The sequence below is a fragment of the Erinaceus europaeus genome, chromosome 13 (genome assembly GCF_950295315.1).
Source record: "Erinaceus europaeus chromosome 13, mEriEur2.1, whole genome shotgun sequence".
NCBI lineage: Eukaryota > Metazoa > Chordata > Mammalia > Eulipotyphla > Erinaceidae > Erinaceus > Erinaceus europaeus.
In genome coordinates this window covers 99,319,116-99,340,316 of record NC_080174.1, presented here as the reverse complement: position 1 = coordinate 99,340,316, position 21,201 = coordinate 99,319,116, and the positions used below count along the sequence as shown (strand labels likewise).

Sequence of the window (21,201 nt, the reverse complement as noted above, 5' to 3'; positions counted from 1 at the left end):
TTGTTACTGGAATTTCTAGAAAGCCCAATGCTTGCTATGTAAGAAAAGTGAATATAAAGTTACAGTGTTGCCATGATGATGTGTTAATTGTAGTTGTAGGCAAAATCCTTAGTAGTTTGCCGACAACAGTGTAATTGCTACATTGAGACTTTGAGATAATAAACAAATTTATTCTGGAGAATAAGAGGCTCTTAAGTATAAATCTTGTTTTGACTGCCTTATTTACTGGGACTTAGTAATTAAAACATTATTTCTACATCTTATTGCTGAAGTAACCAAGCAGAGAGAAGGCAAAGAATAAAAGTGTAAAATTAGGAATAGCTTTGACCAGGCTAAATTTGACCTGAGTAGACTCCAAGACAGAGATGGGGGCCTTGCTTGTTAGTGTACTGGCTTAAACCTGAAGAACATTTTGATAACACATACAACTATACTGCACCCCCTTTTTTATTTCCTCTTTCTTTCTTTCTTTTTTTTTTTTTTTATTCCCTAGACTACACTAATTTTCTGACTTCCTGATTAAAAAGAAACTTCTTGAGTGTGAGGACAGAGACTCAGTTTTTACAAGGTACCTCTAGGCCTGAGGCATGGTTAGGCATTCTGACATTTGGGAATTGAAAGAATGATTTGAATCTTTAGTGGTAGACCCTGTGCTCAAACTCTTGACATGGGTTACTTACTGATCTTTATAGCAATTCTATGTAGTTAGGCACTGTTGTTATTGTATCCTTTGCCCAGAAGAAAGAGGCTCAAAAGATGGTGATGTACCATGGTATAGAGATAGGTCCTAGAAAGAGCACGGAAATGTAGAATTTCCCATTCCCACTCACGCCACATACTAGAACTCATGGGATTCTATGTCAGATACAGCGAAAGTCCTGAGAGATTCTGTAGTGCTTTTTTTTTTTTTTTTTTAATTTTTTATTTATAAAACGGAAACATTGACAAAACCATAGGATAAGAGGGGTACAGCTTCACACAGTTTCCACCACGAGACCTCCGTATCCCATCCCCTCACCTGACAGCTTTCCTATTCTTTAACCCTCTGGGAGCATGGACCCAGGGTCATTGTGGGGTGCAGAAGGTAGAAGGTCTGGCTTCTGTAATTGCTTCCCCGCTGAACATGGGCGTTGACAGGTTGGTCCACACTCCCAGCCTGTCTCTCTCTTTCCCTAGTGGGGCAGGGCTCTGGGGAAGCGGGGCTCCAGGACACATTGGTGGGGTTGTCTGTCCAGGAAAGTCTGGTCGGCATCCTGCTAACATCTGGAACCTGGTGGCTGACAAGAGACTTAACATACAAAGCCAAACAAATTGTTGACCAATCATGGACCTAAAGGCTGGAATAGTGCAGATGAAGAGTTGGGGGGGGGGTCCTCCATTTTGTAGATAGCTAGTAGGCATATTTTAGTTATATTCCAAAGGGCCTGTAACTATACTAGTTTTTTTTTTTTTCCTGAACCTGAAATCTGATCTGCAGGTGGATCCTTATTATTATTATTATTTTAAACATTTATTTATTCCCTTTTGTTGCCCCTGTTTTATTGTTGTAGTTGTTGTTGTTGTTGATGTCGTCGATGTTGGATAGGACAGAGAGAAATGGAGAGAGGAGGGGAAGACAGAGAGGGGGAGAGAAAGACAGACATCTGCAGACCTGCTTCACCACCTGTGAAGCGACTCCCCTGATGGTGGGGAGCCAGGAGCTCAAACCAGGATCCTTAACGCTGGTCATTGTGCTTTGTGCCACGTGCACTTAACCTGCTGTGCTACCTACCGCGTGACTCCTGGATCCTAATTATTGTCTGGGGAGATAATGTCATGGCTTCGAAAAGGACCAGAAAGCTGGATCAGGGAAGAGAGTAGCTCCCTAATATGGGAAAGGGTTATAAATTAATATTGTTGACTGTAAACCCCATTGATTTGATGTGGTCTGGGGCCCATATTCAGCTTAGGCGCCTCTGTGACCTCTGCATCCCTGTAGATCTGAGCTCACATTCTGTGGACATGAGTAGGAACATTCCAAGCTGCCCCAATGTCAGGACCCATCTTCCTCAGGTGGAGCATAGAGTATATTGTCCAGCCTCCCTTTAGAGGATGGAACATTCTCTACCGTTGTTGATCCATGTTGAGGGCAAGGTCCTTTGGGGGCCCACAAAGGGGTCTATTTTGTTGTTCCTGATAGAGATGACTGGTAACAATGGAGAGAGGCGTCTATTTGAGGTCTAGGCCCATCGAGTCTGTGTGGGAATCTCAGGACTCCCGACTAGGGCCCCAGTTGGTTATAGTGCTTGTTTTTATGTCGTTGACTCCACATTTCCACTCATCCCTCTTCCAATCTAGTTTTTTTCTTTTAATATTTTATTTATTAATTTTTAATGACAGAGAGATACAGAGAAAGGTAGCTTCCATAGTCATCTGTAAATGTAACCCCAGCGTTAAAGCTCTATGGGTGCCTATATGGAGGTTCTCCTTTGAGCACAGATCTTTCTGTGACCTGGATGATGAGTGTTTCAGCAATGAACACCCTGCTGTCTGTCTTGTCAGTGTCACATGCACGTGCCTTGCACATAGAACTCACTAGCTGGCTTGTCTGGACTGCTCCACTGGCCCTCCCCAGGTACATGGGCAGTCCCCTTCATGGCAGGCAGGCTTTGCAGTGGCTGTCACCCTCTGCATCAGACTGTTCCCTCAGAAGAGCCAGCCTCCTGTGGGCTGGCGTTATGGAAAGTTAGTTACCTCTGATTGCTCTGTAGTGAGCTGTTGGTCCTTTATCAACCCAAACACGTCCTTGTACTCTGCAGCCTTCCAGCACTGAAGGCGCCGCTGCACACTCCTGATCACTCACGGTTCACCTCAGTGGTCCTTCCAGTAGGTGAGGATACTGACAGATAAAGCTCGACAATTCCTTCACACAGCTGGTTTGCTGAGTGTCTTGCTTTTGCTCTTCCCTTGCTCTCTCAGCCTTCGTGCTGACTAGAGATCTCAGAAGAATTTTCTGTTGCCCTTGAATAGCTTTCTCCTTTCTATGTGACTTTGATGCCAATGCTCAGATCTACCCAAGTCTGGGTCTGGGTCAGCCTCAGGGCCTGCCCCAGCACCTTCTCTTACTACATGTTAGTTACAGATAACAACCTGACATGGATTGCTCAGTGTGCCTTCTGTTATCTTGCCTCTGTACGCATCCAGTGGGCCATCCTTGGGCGTCAGGTCTAAGCCATCTACAGCTGGTAAATTTTAGCTTTAATGAAGACTCCAGTAGGACACCTACTAAAGCTAACTAGGAAGCCTTCAAGGATCACAGGTCACCCTTTCACCTTTCCTTTCCCACTCTCAATGCTTCCACCAACCAAGGGCCTTCTGACAGACACCTGAAGGACTCAGAATCTCTGATTCTGAACATGGTTTCTAGACCCAGACGCAATGTGGGGTGTGCGTCTGCTCTCTCATACTGACAAACAGCTCTTAGATGCCAGCAGGGCTTATGAGACTTTGACTCAGTTCTGCCACTCTTAGCAGGAGACAGAATCAGATTCGACAGATTAAAGACTTAGTCTCCAAGAGCTTCCTCTGTTTGGGTGCTAGTTGCAATTTCAGGACATACCTGTGCTTCCCACCCAGCCCCGGGCTGGGAGTTCCCGTGCCAACTCCTGAGACTTCCGTGCCAAAGGGAGTCCAGATGTAGGTGACCTGTGCTGTTGACTGCCTTGTTCCCAGTACTCCTCCCCGGGTTTGTTGAGCAACTCGTAATACTCAGGGAACCCATTTGCATTAGATCATCAAGTTATTAGAAACAAGAAGATGGAAGACATGTCTAGGGCAAGCCTGAGGAAAAAGCCAAACATCTATGCACTCAGCCAGGTGTGCCATTCTCAAGTCTCCATGTGTCTGTCAACCCAGATACCTTCTGAATTTCCTCCTCTTAGCCTCTGTGGAGGCTTCGTTTTGTTGGCATTACTGATGAACTGGCTCAACCTCCAGATCCTAGTCATCCTTTAGAGGTCTAAAGGTTGGGTGCAAGTCTCCACCCTTGAAATCTCATAGCCCCTTCCTTAAGTGATTCTCCAAAGTCACCTTACTCATGCAAAAAGAAGAAACACCTTAATCACTCAACTCTTAGGAAATTCGGAGACTTCTATGAACTATGACCCAGAGACCAAACATATATGAAGAAATTTATTTGGGGGATTGGGCAGTAGCACACTGGGTGCACATATACGAAGCTCAAGGACCTGCACAAGGATCCTGGTTCAGGCCTCTGGCCCCCCATGTACCTGGGAGTTGCTTCACAAGTGACAAAGCAGGTCTGCAGGTATCTCTCTTTTTCTCCTCCTCTCTATCCTCCCACCCCCCTCAATTTCTCTCTGTCCTGTCCAGTAAAATGCAGAAAATGGCCAGGAGTAGTGGATTCATAGTGCCAGCACTGAGCCCCAGCAATAACCCTGGAGGCAGAAAATGGGGGGTTATTTTGGTATTAGAATGGCCAAATATATTTTCTTTTCTTTTTTTAAAACATTTTATTTATTTTTGAGAGAGATGCAGGGAGAGAAAGACCGAGAGAAACACCAGAGCATTGGTGGTGTGAGGGATTTAACCTGGGACTTTGGAGCCTCAAGCATGAGAGTCTCTTTGCATAACCACTATGCTATTTACCCCCACCCCAAATATATTTTCTTATAAATCACAGCATTGCGCTAGTCTCTGTTACATCAAATCAGAGTTTACTGACTTAGAAATCACCTCTGCTATACATGTTTTCACTTATAGATTCATTATATGTTCTCACAGGACTTCATGTTTACCTAGTATAACATACTTTGAAAGCATATGTTTTTTAAGTTTTAAAATATTTATTCCCTTTTGTTGCCCTTGTTGTATTGTTATAGTTATTATTGTTATTGATGTTGTCTTTGTTGGATAGGACAGAGAAGATGGGAAGACAGAGGGGGAGAGAAAGACAGACACCTGCAGACCTGCTTCACCTCTTGTGAAGCGACTCCCCTGCAGGTGGGGAGCTGGGGGTTCCAACCGGGATCGTTGCACAGGTCCTTGCGCTTTGTACTATATGTGCGCTTTACCCGGTGTGCCACTGCTCACCCCCTCATTATTTTATTATTATTATTTTTTATATTCATTTATTTTCCTTTCTGTTGCCCTTAGTGTTTTTTTTTTGTTGTTGTTGTTGTCATTATTGTTGTTGGTATTGATGTTGTTGTTGGATAGGACAGAGAGAAATGGAGAGAGGAGGGGAAGACAGAGAAGGGGAGAGAAAGACAGACACCTGCAGACCTGCTTCACCACCTGTGAAGTGACTCCCCTGCAGGTGAGGAGCTGGGGGCTTGAACCAGGATCCTTACGCCAGTTCTTGTGCTTTGTGCCACGTGTGCTTAACCTGCCGCACTACCGCCCAACTCCCTCATTCTTTATTTTATTTTATTTTTTTAAATATTTATTTTATTTATTTATTCCCTTTTGTTGCCCTTGTTGTTTTATTGTTGTAGTTATTATTGTTGTCGTTGTTGGATAGGACAGAGAGAAATGGAGAGAGGAGGGGAAGACAGAGGAGGAGAGAAAGATAGACACCTGCAGACCTGCTTCACCGCCTGTGAAGCAACTCCCCTGCAGGTGGGGAGCCGGGGTTCGAACCGGGATCCTTATGCTGGTCCTTGTGCTTTGCGCCACCTGCGCTTAACCCGCTGTGCTACAGCCCGACTCCCTCTTTATTTTATTTTAAAGAGGAGACGCACTGTAGCACCATGCCGCTGTCCCTGTGCTGTCCGAGTGTTCCCATGGGTGATGAGACTAGACCCACTTTCACAGAATAAGCTGTGCATTGTAGTGAGGAATGGCCTCCTGTCTCCTAGCTCCTCCTTTTTGGAAGTAGCACCTGGAAGAAGCTAGCTCTTGTTCACCTTGTGTGGTTGGGTAACTGAGTGTACTGACTAAAGGAGTTGTATGTGGGCAAGAACCATTGAAATTCAGGGTAGAAAGGTGAGGAAAATAATGGACTTGTCTGCATAGATGTCATACAGAGTCGTGTCCCCCCTGCCCCCCACTGGGGGGCTTTGTGCCTATGCAGCTCCTCTGCTGCTGGTGAGCTTCTTAATATTTCTTCCTTTCAGTCTTACAGTCAGTCTCCATAGCACTTTTTACCTCATGAAGTCCTTGTGCATCGTGTGTTGCCAGGGACGCAAGCTGGGTTCTCACACATGGCAGTGAGGACACTGTTCTGGATGATCTGTTGCTTTTGTAAAATACTTTTTTTATTTCTGAGATGGGGAGAACTAGAGCACCACTCTGGCAAATGCCGTGCAAGGGACTGAACTCCAGACCCTATTCCTTAGCCAAAGTTTTACCCACGGGGCCACTGCACGAGCAGTGCTAACAGTCCATTTTAATGACTCTGTCATGAGATTCTGTATTCCTGGGAAACACAAACTGTTTTTTTTTTTTCCTGCCAGAGTTCTATGCCTGCATGATTCCATCATTCTAGTTGGACTATTTTTTCCCCTTTTTCTCAGAGAAAGTGGAAGAGAAAAGGAGAGAGACAGAGACAAGAAAGAGAAAAAAGCACTGCTCCAACTCTCAATTAAATTCCCCAGTTGGTTGGGGACTTGACCCCAGGGCCTCACATGTGGTAGATGTGTGTAGTGCAGAGTGAGCTGTTTCCTTGCCCGTGAAATACAAGCTTTAAAGAGACACCTGCAGCACTTCTCTATTGCTGATGAAGCTTCCCCTGCAGGTGAAGACCAGGGCCTCACATGTGGTAGATGTGTGTAGTGCAGAGTGAGCTGCTTCCTTGCCTGTGAAATACAAGCTTTAAAGAGACACCTTCAGTACTTCTGTACTGCTGATGAAGCTTCCCTTGCAAGTGAAGATCAGGGCCTCAGACCTGGGTTCCTATGCATGGTAACTCTTGTGTTTTACTGGTTGAGCCACTGCCTGGTTCCTAGCCAAAATGTTTTTAATAAGTGCTTTTGTTTTCGCAGTAGCGTTGGTTTGCACACCTATAAGTGCTTTAGAAATAGACTTTTGCACCTTTTTAAAAATATTTATTTCCTTTTGTTGCCCTTGTTTTGTTGTTGTAGTTATTGTTGTTATTGATGTCATCGTTGTTCGATAGGACAGAGAGAAGAGAAGGGGAGGACAGAGAGGGGGAGAGAAAGATAGACCCCTGCAGAACTACTTTACCGCTTGTGAAGTGACTCCCCCGCAGGTGGGGAGCCGGGGACTTGAACCTGGATCCTTACGCCAGTCCTCGCGCTTTGCGCCACATGCGCTTAACCCGTTGCACTACCACCCGACTCCCGACTTTCGCACCTTGAATGTGTTACTCCACCCAGCCCTCCCTCCCAAGGCATCAGTATTCCTCTCTCAAAGTCCATTGCACAGGGCCCCGCTTTGGGCCCTGGACCTTTTTAACTCTAGTCTCTTTGTGAACCTCAGTTGTGCGGTTTCAGTATATCCAGCATAGTCACTGCTTCTTTGGATGTACACTGCGTATTTAGCATGTGTTAAGCAGTGTCCTGGGTGGCCGTGAATGAAACAGGCTCTGAGCTCATGCAACCTGCCTTCCAGTGACTCATGTCCTGTCAGGCAGTGATCAGTGCAAGGCAGGAAAAGAAAACAGGGTGGGAGGCTGGGGAGTGAAGTGGGTGCTGACTTGGAAAGGAGGATAAGAGCAGAATAATTTGATAGGAGAGACGATGCTTGAACAGAACCTGGATGGACTGATGCCTGAGCAGAGACCTGTAGGCAGTTGCTTGTTCATATTCAGACACCTAGTAGGGAAGTGTTCCTGCCAGAGCTGTGAGGACAAGGGCCCTAGCAGGAAAGGCTTAGGCCAGTGGGATTGAAGTGGAAGAACAAATGCACACTTCATTGAAGAAAGAGAGAGAGGGTCAGTGTCCAGGAGGGTGCAGAGCCCAGTTGGGACACACGGTCATAGTAGTATAGATGGCAGGATGCTATGCGGTCTGGGTGCACAGGTATGGAAAGATCGTCTGATTGTGTGTTTGAGTCTGTTAAAGCTACTTCAAACAGTGCTGCTATCTCCGACCTCAAAACCAGGCCTGGGTTCCACTCCTTGTAGGAACAATAGTGATTCACCCTGGGTGAAGCCTGCATTCCGATGGGCACATGACTCAGTGGTGAGAGCACAAGACACGCTCAGTATCCTGACGTCTGAATGTGACTGAGCTCCAGAGATGTGATGCCACCTCTAAAGGAGGCTCCCCTGGTGCCCCTACCTGAGGGCTCATGCACAGCTACACAGCCGCTTCACTGGGGCGAAGGTCCAGCAGGCGTTGGCTTACTTTGTGAATTCATCGATGTTTCTCCCTTTGGTTTAAAGACCATGCCATACAGCTAAGTTGGCTGTTTTCAATCTTGTTTGTAGCACCCTTTAGTGAGAGGCGGACTTGTTTGCTTTGATTATCTCTGTGTGGGGGGACAGTGTTCTAGAACCTCGTCTCCTTGTCACATGATCATGTGGAGAGTGAGCCTTACTGTCAGAATTTGTGGCCATGCCTGCCCATGGAGTTCAGGGAGAGAGAAAAGAAGCACCATAGCAACTGTTGCTATTTGTGTCCTGAGCAGCAGCTGCCCTGGACAGATTTATTTTTTAATCCTGATCTCACCAATAGCTTGGGATGTGGCCCTGCATTAGAGAAGTGGATTGGCTGGTATATCTGGTCTTTGAAGAGATTCCATTGCCACATGCTATAAAGATCTTGTTCCCTTTGAAATAGGCGCTGAAAGCCCTGTGTGTGAAGAAGGGAGGCTCTGCTTCATCTTCAGTCAGTCCCCAAAGTGTGGTTTCAGTGAAGTGATCACACTAGAGAAATCTCATGGTTGTGGACAGCAGGACTTCATGCTTTCAGTCAGGAAGCACTTTTGCTATTTATAACACTACGTGTATGATTTAGAGACCTACTCTCCTATACACACGCACACTTCTATAACTGTTAGTTATTATCTGTTATGATGTCAGAAGTAAGATGGTTTTTCAATGAATGATCATTAACAAGCTCTTCTGAAGTAGATAATAAGGTTAAAAAGTAATTTCTTTTTTTTTTTTAATATTTATTCCCTTTTGTTGCTCTTGTTTTATTGTTGTAGTTATTGTTGTTGTTCTTAATGTCATCATTGTTGGATAGGACAGAGAGAAATGGAGAGAGGAGGGGAAGACAGAGAGGGGGAGAGAAAGACAGACACCTGCAGACCTGCTTCACCATCTGTGAATCGACCCCCCTGCAGGCAGGGAGCCGGGGGCTCGAACTGGGATCCTTACGCCGGTCCTTGCGTTTTGCGCCACCTGTGCTTAATCTGCTGTGCTACTGCCCGACTCCCCCTGATGTGCTATTTTAGGCCTTCTACGAAACATCTTGAAATAATACCAGGGCTCATTTCCATGTTTTGGGTGTTAACTTTCTTAGGGTTTAGTCACAGACTATTTACTCAGTGCCTACTATGTGCCAAGCTCTCTTCTGAATCCTCAGGCACCTACTGACTGTTGTTGGTCTGAATCTCTTTGAGTTCTTTATAGAGACCACACATTAAAAAATGTGACTATTGGGAGTTGGGCGGTAGCACAGTGGGTTAAACGCATGTGGTGCAAAGCACAGGACCACCGTAAGGATTCTGGTTTGATCCTCTGGCTCCCCACCTGCAGGGGAGTGACTTCACAAGTGGTAAAGCAGATCTGCAGGTGTCTTTCTCTCCCCTCTCTGTCTTCCCTTCCTCTCTCAATTTCTCTATCCTGTCTAGCAATGACGACATCAATAACAACAACCATCATAACTACAACAATGAAACAACAAGGGCAACAAAAGGGAATAAATAAATATTTTTTAAAATGTGACTATTTGGGGGGCCTGGTGGTGGCACATCTGTTTAAGCGCATGTTACAGTGTATAGGGATCCAGGTTCTATCCCCTGGTCCCCACCCGTGGGGAGAATGTGTCATGATTGGTGAAGCAGGGCTGTAGGTGTCTCTCTGTCTCGCTCCCTCTCTGCCTCCCCACCTCCTTGATTTCTTTCTGTCTCTACCCAGTAGATAATAAAATAAGAGGTGAGTATTTTTTGGCACTTACAGACATTGTGGTATCCATTTTATTCATTCCAGTGTTTGAATGGAATAAAAGATAACATGTCCACCTAAAGAATGTAACTGAAATGATACAAAATTAAAGTATTTTCATTCCCTAGGTATTGTTAATCCAAAGAACCCAAAGGAAGCTCCAAAATCCTTCAGCTTTGACTACTCCTACTGGTCTCACACCTCGGTGAGTGTTCTCACAGTCCAGCTTAGAGTAGTGTGGGTTTTGAATGATTTGAAAGTCCTCAGATCCACGGGAAAACTAGATTACCAGTTTGGAAAAGGAAAAGGAAGAGTGAAGTCCTCCTCAGTACCTTGCTCAATTAGGACCTTAGATCCTGCTGGATGGTAGGGCTTGTTCCGAAATTAGTGTTTCTTTCTTTCTTTTTTTTATATTTATTTTATTTATTTATTCCCTTTTGTTGCCGTTGTTGTTTTATTGTTGTAGTTATTATTGTTGTTGTCGTCGTTGTTGGATAGGACAGAGAGAAATGGAGAGAGGAGGGGAAGACAGAGAGGAGGAGAGAAAGATAGACACCTGCAGACCTGCTTCACTGCCTGTGAAGCGACTCCCCTGCAGGTGGGGAGCCGGGGTTCGAACCGGGATCCTTATGCTGTTCTTTGTGCTTTGCGCCACCTGCGCTTAACCCGCTGTGCTACAGCCCGCTTCCCATTAGTGTTTCTTTCTATGGCTCTCTTTTAAAATGCATTTTTTGGTTCTCTCTTTCCTGTTTTGCATTGGAGTAGATATGCTTTATACTGTTGGAGAGTCATAACTGCTGAGGGGAGGGCATTTGAAAGGAGTGGAAGTATTCTCCCCTGAATGCTGGAGAAATAGTCATTATCTGTATTTAGTTCAGTCAAACATTTTTATACTTGATCTTTGCTCTATTAGTTCCATTTCCCACTATTTTTTCGCCTTGAAATGCCCAGTGAGTGAAAGAGATACTTTTTTTTAAGGTTATGAAAAATGAGAGGTAGTTATGCTAGAAAACTCCAAGTACATGATTTTATATATTGCTGACCTGGTTGACTCTAACAGAAGTAGAAATAGTATTGGTAGTACTGCTACTAGCAGTACTGTGTGTAATGACATCAGTAAAGTCTAGAGGAGTCTTGAAAACCTTTCTGACACCAAAATATAATTATAGAAGCAACTACACAGCATAGGAAAGAATACTAGTCAAATCCCACTTATTCCTCTTTGTTCTTCACAGCCAGAAGACCCCTGTTTTGCATCTCAAAGCCGTGTGTACAATGACATTGGGAAGGAAATGCTCTTGCATGCCTTCGAGGGCTATAACGTCTGCATTTTTGCCTATGGGCAGACCGGTGCTGGGAAATCTTATACAATGATGGGGAAACAAGACGAAGGCCAGGCTGGCATCATTCCACAGGTAAGAGCTGAGCAGCAATCATTACTTGTAATCTCTAGTCTCTAGCAGTTGTTTGTACGTAGCCAGTGTTTATTCAGGAGCTGTCATATAGCAGGTACCAGCATAGCCCAGCCTGTTCCTTTCCCTTAGAGGAGCTAATTGTCCCTTGGAAAATATTGACATATATTCATGTCCATTGTCACATGTTGGGAAAGTTGTTCTGTAAAGGTCTTGCTATTTGTCCAGTGTCATTTTTGTCTTATTTTTTTCCCTCCAGGGTTATTGCTGGGGCTCGGTGCCTATACTACAAATCCACTGCTCTTAGAGGCTATTTTATCCCTTTTGTTGCCCTTGTTGTTTTTGATGGTGGTTGTTATTATTGTTGTTGCTGTCATTGTTGGATAGGACAGAAAAATCGAGAGGAGTGGAAGACAGAGAGAGAAAGATAGACACCTGCAGACCTGCTTCACTTGTGAAGTGACACCCCCCCACTCCCCCACAGTTAGGGAGCTGAGGTCTCGAACTGGGATTCTTGAGCTGGTCCTTGAGCTTAGTGCCATGTGCACTTCACCCGTTGCACGACTACCCAGCCCTCTCATTTTGTCTTTATTTTGTCTTAAACAGTGTCAGCTACTTTAAGAAATGATTGTGTCTGTCATTTTCTGTTCTGAACTCTAGGGATTCCTAGTGAATGTTGTGGTCTGATTTTCTTCCATCTAAGATGGAATCACTTCTACTTTTTGATTGCCCTTTTAGAAATGCTTTTATCTTATTGGTGTAGTACTATTACTTTACGTTTAAACAGCTTGAAATTTCTTTTAAGAATTGTATTTAGATTTTGCATTATTTGGAGATGAGTACTGACAGTTACTTAGTAGGAACTCCTTTGTAACAAGGATGGGCTTGCCTTTTCTTAGTGATAGTTGGAGTTGATTTTACATATTTACTTAATATTTATTTATTGATTGGCTAGAAACAGAGAAATTAAGGGAGGGGGCTAGAGAGGGAGAAAGACACCTGCAGCCATACATCACTGCTTATGAAGCTTCCCTCCAGGTGGGGACTGAGTGGTAGCGTGTACTCTACCAGGTACGCTATCACCTGCCCCTCTTGGAGTTAACGTGTTCTTTTTACTAGACTTGTATGGCCATCTATATAAAGGAGCAATGGCTACTTTTCTAGGTATTGTTGGAGTACATTTTTTTAATTTAGACATTTACTTTAAGTGCTTAATTATAGTAAACAGTATCTATTTGTTGATTGATTGGATAGAGACAAATCAAGAGGGGAGGGAAAGATATAAAGGAGAGAGAAGAGAGACAGACACCTGCCGCATTTCTCAAATGCTTCCTCTCAACAGACGGGGAGACCAGGGGCTTTAACCTGGGTCCTTGTGTACTCAACCAGGTACATCACCACCTGGCCCCTGCCTAATTATTTTTTAAAAGTAGGTAATTTTCAGAAAAAAGTTAAACATAACAGTTTTTTTTTCCTGTGAAGTGTGTAGTAACACATACCTTTGGAATCTCTTTTTATGTGTAGTAGCAGTAGCAGTGATTACAATGTTAATTAGAGAAACCATTATATAGCAGTCACCGTATTCCAAGAAAAGGTCCAGGGGCTTTTTATGAGCCTAAGAGGTTAGGTGCTGTTGCTGCTTTCGGTTTTCAGATGAGGAGACTAAGGAACAGAGAATTTGTGTGTCTCACCCAAGTGAGCAGCCGAGCCAGAGTCCAGACCGAGGCTCAGATGTTCTGCAGTCTTGGCTTTGCCATGGTAATTCTTTGGCAAGCAGTGGTAGCGAGTTAGACTTTCGTTACATTTCTTTATCTCTTTACCACCCTTGGTTACTCCTAGCATTTTCATTATTACTAGAATTTTTGTATGATTGCAATGTAACCTTTCTGGGTAGAATTCTGAATGATTTTCTTCTAATGCAAAAAATAAATAAATAAAAAGATGATTATTATCTGGAAATTACCATTTATATTCAATTTTAAATTCTGTTTAGATTTCTGGAAAATAGCAAATATTTATTTTTAAATTTATAATTATGGTTAGTCTTCTAGAGAATCCTGAACACATACTTTATTTTCAAATTTATGTTTGACAGTAAAGATAGCAGATGAAAGCCCAGTTGGTTATTAGTAGTTATTAATTATTCTTGTTAAAGTATAAAATATTTTAAATTCAAGGAATAAGGAAATGTAATTTTCCTGACTTAGCATAACTAATGCTTTCTACTAGGAATATCACTCTCTAGTAGACTGTATTTCAAAAAGGTCGAGTTCTTAAGACAGAAGTGGATGGGTAAATTTAAAAAAATTATTGATTTATCATTGGTTTATAATATTAGATAAATTTTAGGGATAGCACTTCATACCTTATACGTATATTCTCCTCATCAGATTGAATACTGAAGTTCTAGTGCTATTCCTATTAAAAAGGAATAGATTTTATAGACAAAAATGATTCTTGATCTATGCTCTCATAATATACATTCTCTCTATATATGTATATGCACACATAAATGTATGACATGAACCTAACAGGTGACTATATCATGATTTGATGAGCATATACTTAATAGCAGCTTTGCTGCTCCAGGAATACTCCTGCTAATAGAGTCCTTCACTTTAGTCCATGAGGAAGAGTTGAAGCCATATAGATCGAATGTGCCAGTGGTCTAGCACTATGAGAGGCGTACTCCTCCTCTTCCCCTAAATGGGGCTGGCTTTTTTTTTCCCATTGCCACCAGGGTTGCTGCTGGGGCTCAGTGCCAACATTACGAATCTACTGCTTCCGGTGGCCATTTCCCGTCCCCCCCCCCCCTTTCTCTTATACTTAGTAGCACAGAGAGAAATTGAGAGGGGGGAGAGAGAGAGAGAAAGGAGGGTACCTGCAGACTTGCTATACTACAAGGGAAGCCTCCACTGCAGTTGGGGAGCAGGGCCTCAAATCCAGGTCTCTGTGCAAGATAATAAGTGTGCTTCTCAGGTGCACTGCCACCTGGCCTCACGGGCTCAAATCCAGGTCTTTGTGCAAGATAATAAGTGTGCTTCTCAGGTGCACTGCCACCTGGCCTCACGGGCTCAAATCCAGGTCTTTGTGCAAGATAATAAGTGTGCTTCTCAGGTGCACTGCCACCTGGCCTCACGGGCTCAAATCCAGGTCTTTGTGCAAGATAAGTGTGCTTCTCAGGCGCACTGCCACCTGGCCTCACGGGCTCAAATCCAGGTCTCTGTGCAAGATAATAAGTGTGCTTCTCAGGTGCACTGCCACCTGGCCTCACGGGCTCAAATCCAGGTCTCTGTACAAGATAATAAGTGTGCTTCTCAGGTGCACTGCCACCTGGCCTCACGGGCTCAAATCCAGGTCTCTGTACAAGATAATAAGTGTGCTTCTCAGGTGCACTGCCACCTGGCCTCACGGGCTCAAATCCAGGTCTCTGTGCAAGATAATAAGTGTGCTTCTCAGGCGCACTGCCACCTGGCCTCACGGGCTCAAATCCAGGTCTCTGTGCAAGATAATAAGTGTGCTTCTCAGGCGCACTGCCACCTGGCCTCACGGGCTTTTTCTTAAGGAAATGTCATTGAGACACTTATGTTGAAGAAGAATAAAGATTAGACGACAAGAATGTATTCAGAGCTTTTATTCACTTAAAACATTAGCCTTTGGTGCTGACAACATTAATATTTTTGGAAGGAAAAGGAGATATTGCTAGTATGTTTAGCACCCCTAGCTAAGTTGGTCCTTCTCTTACTTATGCTGTTACCTCCTCTCTCATTCTCTGTCTCTAGCTGTGTGAAGAACTGTTTGAGAAAATCAATGACAACTGTAATGAAGAAATGTCTTACTCTGTAGAGGTAAGTGTGACCATGTGTTAAAACCATTCCTACAAGCCCTTCTTGTTTTTGAGGTAACCTTGGTTTATAAGGCTAAGGACAGTTTCACACCCCTTCAGAATATGTTACTACACCACACCCAGCACCAAAGTATTAATCTGCCATCACCAAGGTCCTCTGGATCCTCTCCAGTCCACTTCTTACCTGCCAGCCCCCATTCTGTCCGGTGACCTCAGTTTTGTAGTCTGAGTCCAAAGGCAAACTAACTTAAATGAATTCACATTGTAACGGTACTACTAGTCCCTATCCACTTCCCTAGTTTTGTCTTAGTACATTCAGGCGATATTTGAGTCATAATGTATAACAGTGCAGTTAAGTCCTGTTCCTAAGTCTCTGGGTTTATTTTCAGTTATTTCTTTTGGATGTCAAATAATACATTTGAATTGCCAAAGGATCTATGTGCCCTTACCCACCGTTTTCGTTTTGTTCTGTTTTTTGCTACCAGGTTTATTGCTGGGGCTCAGTGCCTGCACAATGCTTTCACTGATCCCAGCAACCTTTCTCTACTACCCTCCCTCTCTTCCCTCCCACCTTTCCTCCCTTCCCTCCATCCTTCCTTCTTTCCTTCCTTCCTTCCTATCTCCCTCCCTTCCCTTCTTTCCTTCCTTCCTTCCTTCCTTCCTTCCTTCCTTCCTCCCTCCCTCCCTCCCTCTCTTCCTTCCTTCCTATCTCCCTCCCTCCCTCCCTCCCTCCCTCCCTCCCTTCTTTCCTTCTGTCATAGTTAGCAGGCACTGTGTGCCAATACAGTCTGTTTACCTCCTTCTCACTTGTGAGAAAGTTTGCAGACTGCTAACTTAGGCACCAGGGGTGTGTGGATCTGCTGTGAATGGGATGAAAAGGGACTAGAAGATTGCACTTCTCCTTGTAAAGGTTACTGAACTCTAACTGTAGAATTTTTAAAGCTTTATAAAAAATTGCCATAGACTTTTATGGGTTTTTCTCAATTTTTCTAATCTACTTTGGTAATTTGTTTCTAGGTGAGTTACATGGAAATTTACTGTGAAAGAGTACGAGATTTGCTGAACCCCAAAAACAAGGGCAATTTGCGTGTACGTGAACATCCCCTTCTTGGCCCATATGTGGAGGATCTGTCAAAGTTGGCAGTCACTTCTTACACAGACATTGCCGATCTCATGGATGCTGGGAACAAAGCCAGGTATGCTGGGAAATAGACTGGTAACTGAGTTTTTGCTTCATTGTAAGGCCCCGTGTTCCTGACATCATCACACTTATAGCTGTGAACGTTGTTTTAATTGTGGTGTGCTCTGATTCTTTGCTGTGCTGGAAATGTAAAAGTTTTAGTACGTTTCTTTCTCTCTGAACAGTTTGGTTTATTATGTTTTATAATTATTAGCGACTTAACATAGGTTTACAAAAATATAAAATTTCAGGAATGTGAATTCATATCCATATATTTATGTATACATCTCACCACACCCACCACCAAAGTTCTTTTTTTTTTAATTTTTATTTATAAAATGGAAATATTGACAAAACTATAGGATAAGAGGGGTACAATTCCACACAGTTCCCACCAGCAGAACTCTGTATCCCATCCCCTCCCCTGATAGCTTTCTTATTCTTTATCCCTCTAGGAGTATGGACCCAGGGTCATTATGGGATGCAGAAGGTGGGAGGTCTGGCTTCTGTCATTGTTTCTCCACTGGATGTGGGCATTGACAGGTCAACCCACACCCCTAGCCTGTCTTTCTCTTTCCCTAGTAGTGCAGGGATCCGGGGAGGCGGGACTCCAGGACACATTGGTGGGGTCGTCTGCCCAGGGAAGTATGGTTGGCATCATGGTAGCATCTGGAACCTGGTGGTTGAAAAAAAGTTAAGATAGAAAGCAGAACTAATGTTGACTAATCTTGCCCTAAAGGCAAGAATATTACAGATGAAGATTTGGAGTCTCCATTTTGAAAAAAGCTAGTAGTTCTATTTTAGGTATATTCTAAGGGGCCCATGACTTTACTAGTTTTTGCCTGAGCCTGACAGCTACCATGCAGGTGGACCCAGTTTATTGTCTGGGGAGATGGTGTCAGAGTTGAAAAGAAGGACTAGAAAACTGTCTTAGCGTGAGTAGCTCCCAAATATGGGGAAAGTACATAAATATTGTCAGTACATGTTTTTATCAAAACAATGCTGCTGACATACCTAGAACTCTGGTTTTGATCAAGTCTTTATTATTTTTTTTTCCAGAGCACTGCTGAGCTCTGGCTTATAAGGTGGTGTGGGGATTGCACCTGGGACTTAGGAGCCTCTGGCATGAGAGTCTCTTTGCTTAACCGTTATGCTGTCTCCCTCCTCCTTCGTTCAAATGTTGATAAATGTTGGTCATTGTGATCCTAGGGCAGTAGTTAATTTTGTAATAAATGAGCACCCAACAAAAGTAAAGACTAATTGTCATGGTTTCTGAAGGGACGGCAGGGATGGGAAAGATTACTCTGGGGACTGAGCAGTGGCACACCTGGGTGAGTGCACATGTCACTGTACGCATGGCAGGCCTTCACGTGCTCGGTCCCCACCTGTGGGAGTGAAGCTTCATGAGCAGTGAAGCGGTGCTGCAGGTGTCTCTCTTTCTCCCTCACTCTCTTCCCTCTGAACTTCTCTCTGACCTATCAAATAATGTAAAATAGTAAATATTAAGAAATTATTCTTGTGGGGGTAACTTGAGAGGTTCTCATACTTTGAGCACTTAACCTGATGCAGCACTACCTGACCCCTGTTCAATAGGTTCTCAATGAGGTCTACTGATTGCAATTTTGTGACATTCTTTCAATTTTTGACTAAGTTTAAAGTACTTGCTTTTGACTGATATGCCTATAATGTTGAGCCTGTGGTTCTGTTCCTTTTAATTGTCACCATAAGGAAATCATTGTCATGTTACCACTGTTCATGTTAATTTAGGACAGTGGCAGCTACCAACATGAATGAAACAAGTAGCCGTTCCCATGCTGTGTTTACCATTGTTTTCACCCAGAAGAAACAAGATAACGAGACCAACCTTTCCACTGAGAAGGTAGGAGAGCTTCTGCTTCTGCTCCTGCTCTGGGACTACATACATAAGGATTTTCAGATATTTCCTTGGGACCCCTGCCTTTTGTGGAAGGGGGGAAAATATCCTTTTCCTATGTAGATGGTAATTTATAACTTCTGATTTTTTTTTTTTTTTTTTACTCCTCTTTAACCCATTTTAAACATGGATGCTTAAGTAAAATAGCAGGGTAGAAAATTGGGTTAGGAAAAAGCAATACAAAACTTTGGATCTCAAGAACTACTCTGCTGTAAGTTAAGCTGTTCTCTGGGGAGAAAATCTTTCCTGTCCTTCTATACTCTAGCCTGTTAATTTATTAGCTGTCTTGATATGTGTATCATTTTTTTTTTATTACTGATAATGTTACTGTAGGGTCAGGTGTCTAAACAAGCTACTAAGCCAATAACATGAGTTTTTTACTTTTTTGTTGTTTTGAGAGTTTTTGTTTGTTTGACTTGTGCATCTACTCTCTCCCTCTGGTTCTAGATTTTTTAAAAAAATATTTTATTTATTTATTCCCTTTTGTTGCTCTTGTTGTTTTATTGTTGTAGTTATTATTGTTGTTGTTGGATAGGACAGAGAGAAATGGAGAGAGGAGGGGAAGACAGAGAGGGGGAGAGAAAGACAGACACCTGCAGACCTGCTTCACCGCCTGTGAAGCGACTCCCCTGCAGGTGGGGAGCCGGGGGCTCGAACCGGGATCCTTACACCGGTCCTTGTGCTTTGCGCCACCTGCGCTTAACCTGCTGCGCTACAGCCCGACTCCCCCCTTTTTTTTTTTTAAAGAACTAGCTTCACAGCAGTTCTGATGTTCTTCAAATGTCTTGTTACTGCCTCATCTCAGCCGTGTTTAAATATAGTGGACTTTAGAATTAAGCTGCTTGCTTTAGAGCCTGGCTCTGCCATTTACTTACTTTGCACGATTCCTCTAGTTCTCTATACTTCAATTTCCACATCCGTGACACTTCATAAGCTTAAAGGGGTTATATGTTAATACAGATTAAGTGCTTATGGTAGTGCTTGGCACAGAATAGTTAGACTCCATTCAGCACACAATCCTAGGTAGGATGCCATTGGATTTCATGTGCTGCCAGGAGTCAAACCTAGGACCTTGAGCATACCTCTCCCAGCCCCACCTTTGAATGAAAGGGGGAGAGCACAAAGAGCCCTCCCAGCAGGAAGTCGCAGTGGTCTCTGTTCTTGGTGCTGTCCTGAGGGGCAGGTAGTGAGCCCGGCCTCACTCAGGAAAGGCATGTACTCTTTACAGGGGCCGCCTCCCGCTGAAGGTAAATTTATTATTCTTACAGTTATAAAAGATCCTATCTCTTATAAACCCAATACTTTATGAAATTGACAACACTGTAAACTAAATTACCTTCTTGGTGACTTGCCTCTTTTAGTGGAGATATTTAAAAACATACACTCTTAGGGCTTGGCAAACCAGCTCACCTGGAGAGTACATTTGCTCTGACACGCTTGACACCCAGGTGTGAGAGCCTGATGCCCTCCTAACTCTTACTGTCTGAGAAAGTCAACCCAGAGCAGCAAGATCCTGGTGATGGCAGTGTCTAAGTATATCTTTATATTTGCAGGCTGGCCAAATAACTCACTTGGGAGGGTGTCTGCTTTGTCAAGTGTCAGTGCCACCACAGTAGGGGAAGTTTCAGCGTTGTGGTTCCCTTCTTGCTCTCCCTCGGTCTCTCTGAAAAAGTTTGCTTGGACCAGTAAAGTCCTAGTAACAATAAAATAAAGTGTCTCTGTGTGTGCACGTGCATGTAAATGGGTGGTTACATGACATGCTGCTTAGCCAGAGATTCATTATTAATAATTAATCTCTACTTGTCAGAATGGGACCAGGGAAAATCTTAATGTGAAAGCATTTTTTACCCACACACATGGCAAAGCTATTTCCCCACCCCCCTCAGGCTCCCCTCAGACTCCTTTGTAAATTTATTGGATCCTTTCTTACACCCCACCTTCAGCTGTTTGGGTTTTTTAAATTTTTTTTCCACAACATAATAGTTTTTCATGGCTTTATTTTATTTTATTTTATTTTATTAACTTTTTAACCACAACACTGCTCATCTCTGGTTTATGGTGGTGTGGGGGATTGAACCTGGGGCTTCGGAGCCTCGGGCATGAGAGTCTCTTTGTGTAACCATTATGCTATCTACCCTCACCTGTTTTTCATTATTTTAGATTAGTGAAATCATACAATATGTACAATTTTTTCTGGTCTTCTGCTTCCAAAATGATTTTGGAAGTTATTGTTGATTAGTATCCCATTGTATAGATATATCACAGGTATTTTTGTTAATTCATCTGTTGATGGGAATTTAAATTGTTTCCAGATGATCATTGCATATATAGCTGCTATCAGCATTGTGTACAAATCTTTGGTTTCTATTTCTCTTGATAAATACCTAAGTGTAGGACTGTTGAGTTTTATAGGAAATGTATGTTTAGTTTCTGTAGAATATGCCTGCTTTCCAAAGTAACTGTGTGATTTTATGTTGCTGCCAGCAGTGTATGAGAGCTCGAGTTGTTGGAAGCTTGCTTTATTTATTTATTTTGCCTCCAGGGGTATTGCTGGGGCTTGGTACCTGCACTATAAATCTGCTGCTTAGCATTTTTTCAATTATTTATTTATTTATTTAAATTTATTTCTTTATTGGGGAATTAATGTTTTACATTCAACAGTAAATACAATAGTTTGTACATGCATAACATTCCCTAGTTTCCCATTTAACAATACAACCCCCACTATGTCATTTATCATCCTTCATGGACCTG

The 21,201-nt window shown here is 43.3% G+C and overlaps 2 protein-coding genes across 4 annotated transcripts in view; one reads left to right on the top strand and one right to left on the bottom strand.

Annotated features, from left to right (window-relative positions):
* KIF1B (kinesin family member 1B) overlaps window positions 1-21,201 on the top strand; it is a 171,406-nt gene that overhangs the window by 24,048 nt on the left and 126,157 nt on the right. For all 3 annotated transcript variants that reach the window (XM_060170919.1, XM_060170918.1, XM_060170917.1), the window contains 5 exons: window positions 10,204-10,280; window positions 11,311-11,490; window positions 15,270-15,335; window positions 16,352-16,530; window positions 18,282-18,393. In XM_060170919.1, the coding sequence (XP_060026902.1) occupies window positions 10,204-10,280; window positions 11,311-11,490; window positions 15,270-15,335; window positions 16,352-16,530; window positions 18,282-18,393 (614 nt within the window). The remainder of the gene's footprint in view (window positions 1-10,203; window positions 10,281-11,310; window positions 11,491-15,269; window positions 15,336-16,351; window positions 16,531-18,281; window positions 18,394-21,201) is intronic.
* Window positions 9,118-21,201, bottom strand: part of DFFA (DNA fragmentation factor subunit alpha) — a 401,378-nt gene continuing 389,294 nt past the window's right edge. Inside the window, exon 7 of the transcript XR_009544421.1 lies at window positions 9,118-9,210. The gene's annotated coding sequence lies outside the window, so the exon portion shown is untranslated. The remainder of the gene's footprint in view (window positions 9,211-21,201) is intronic.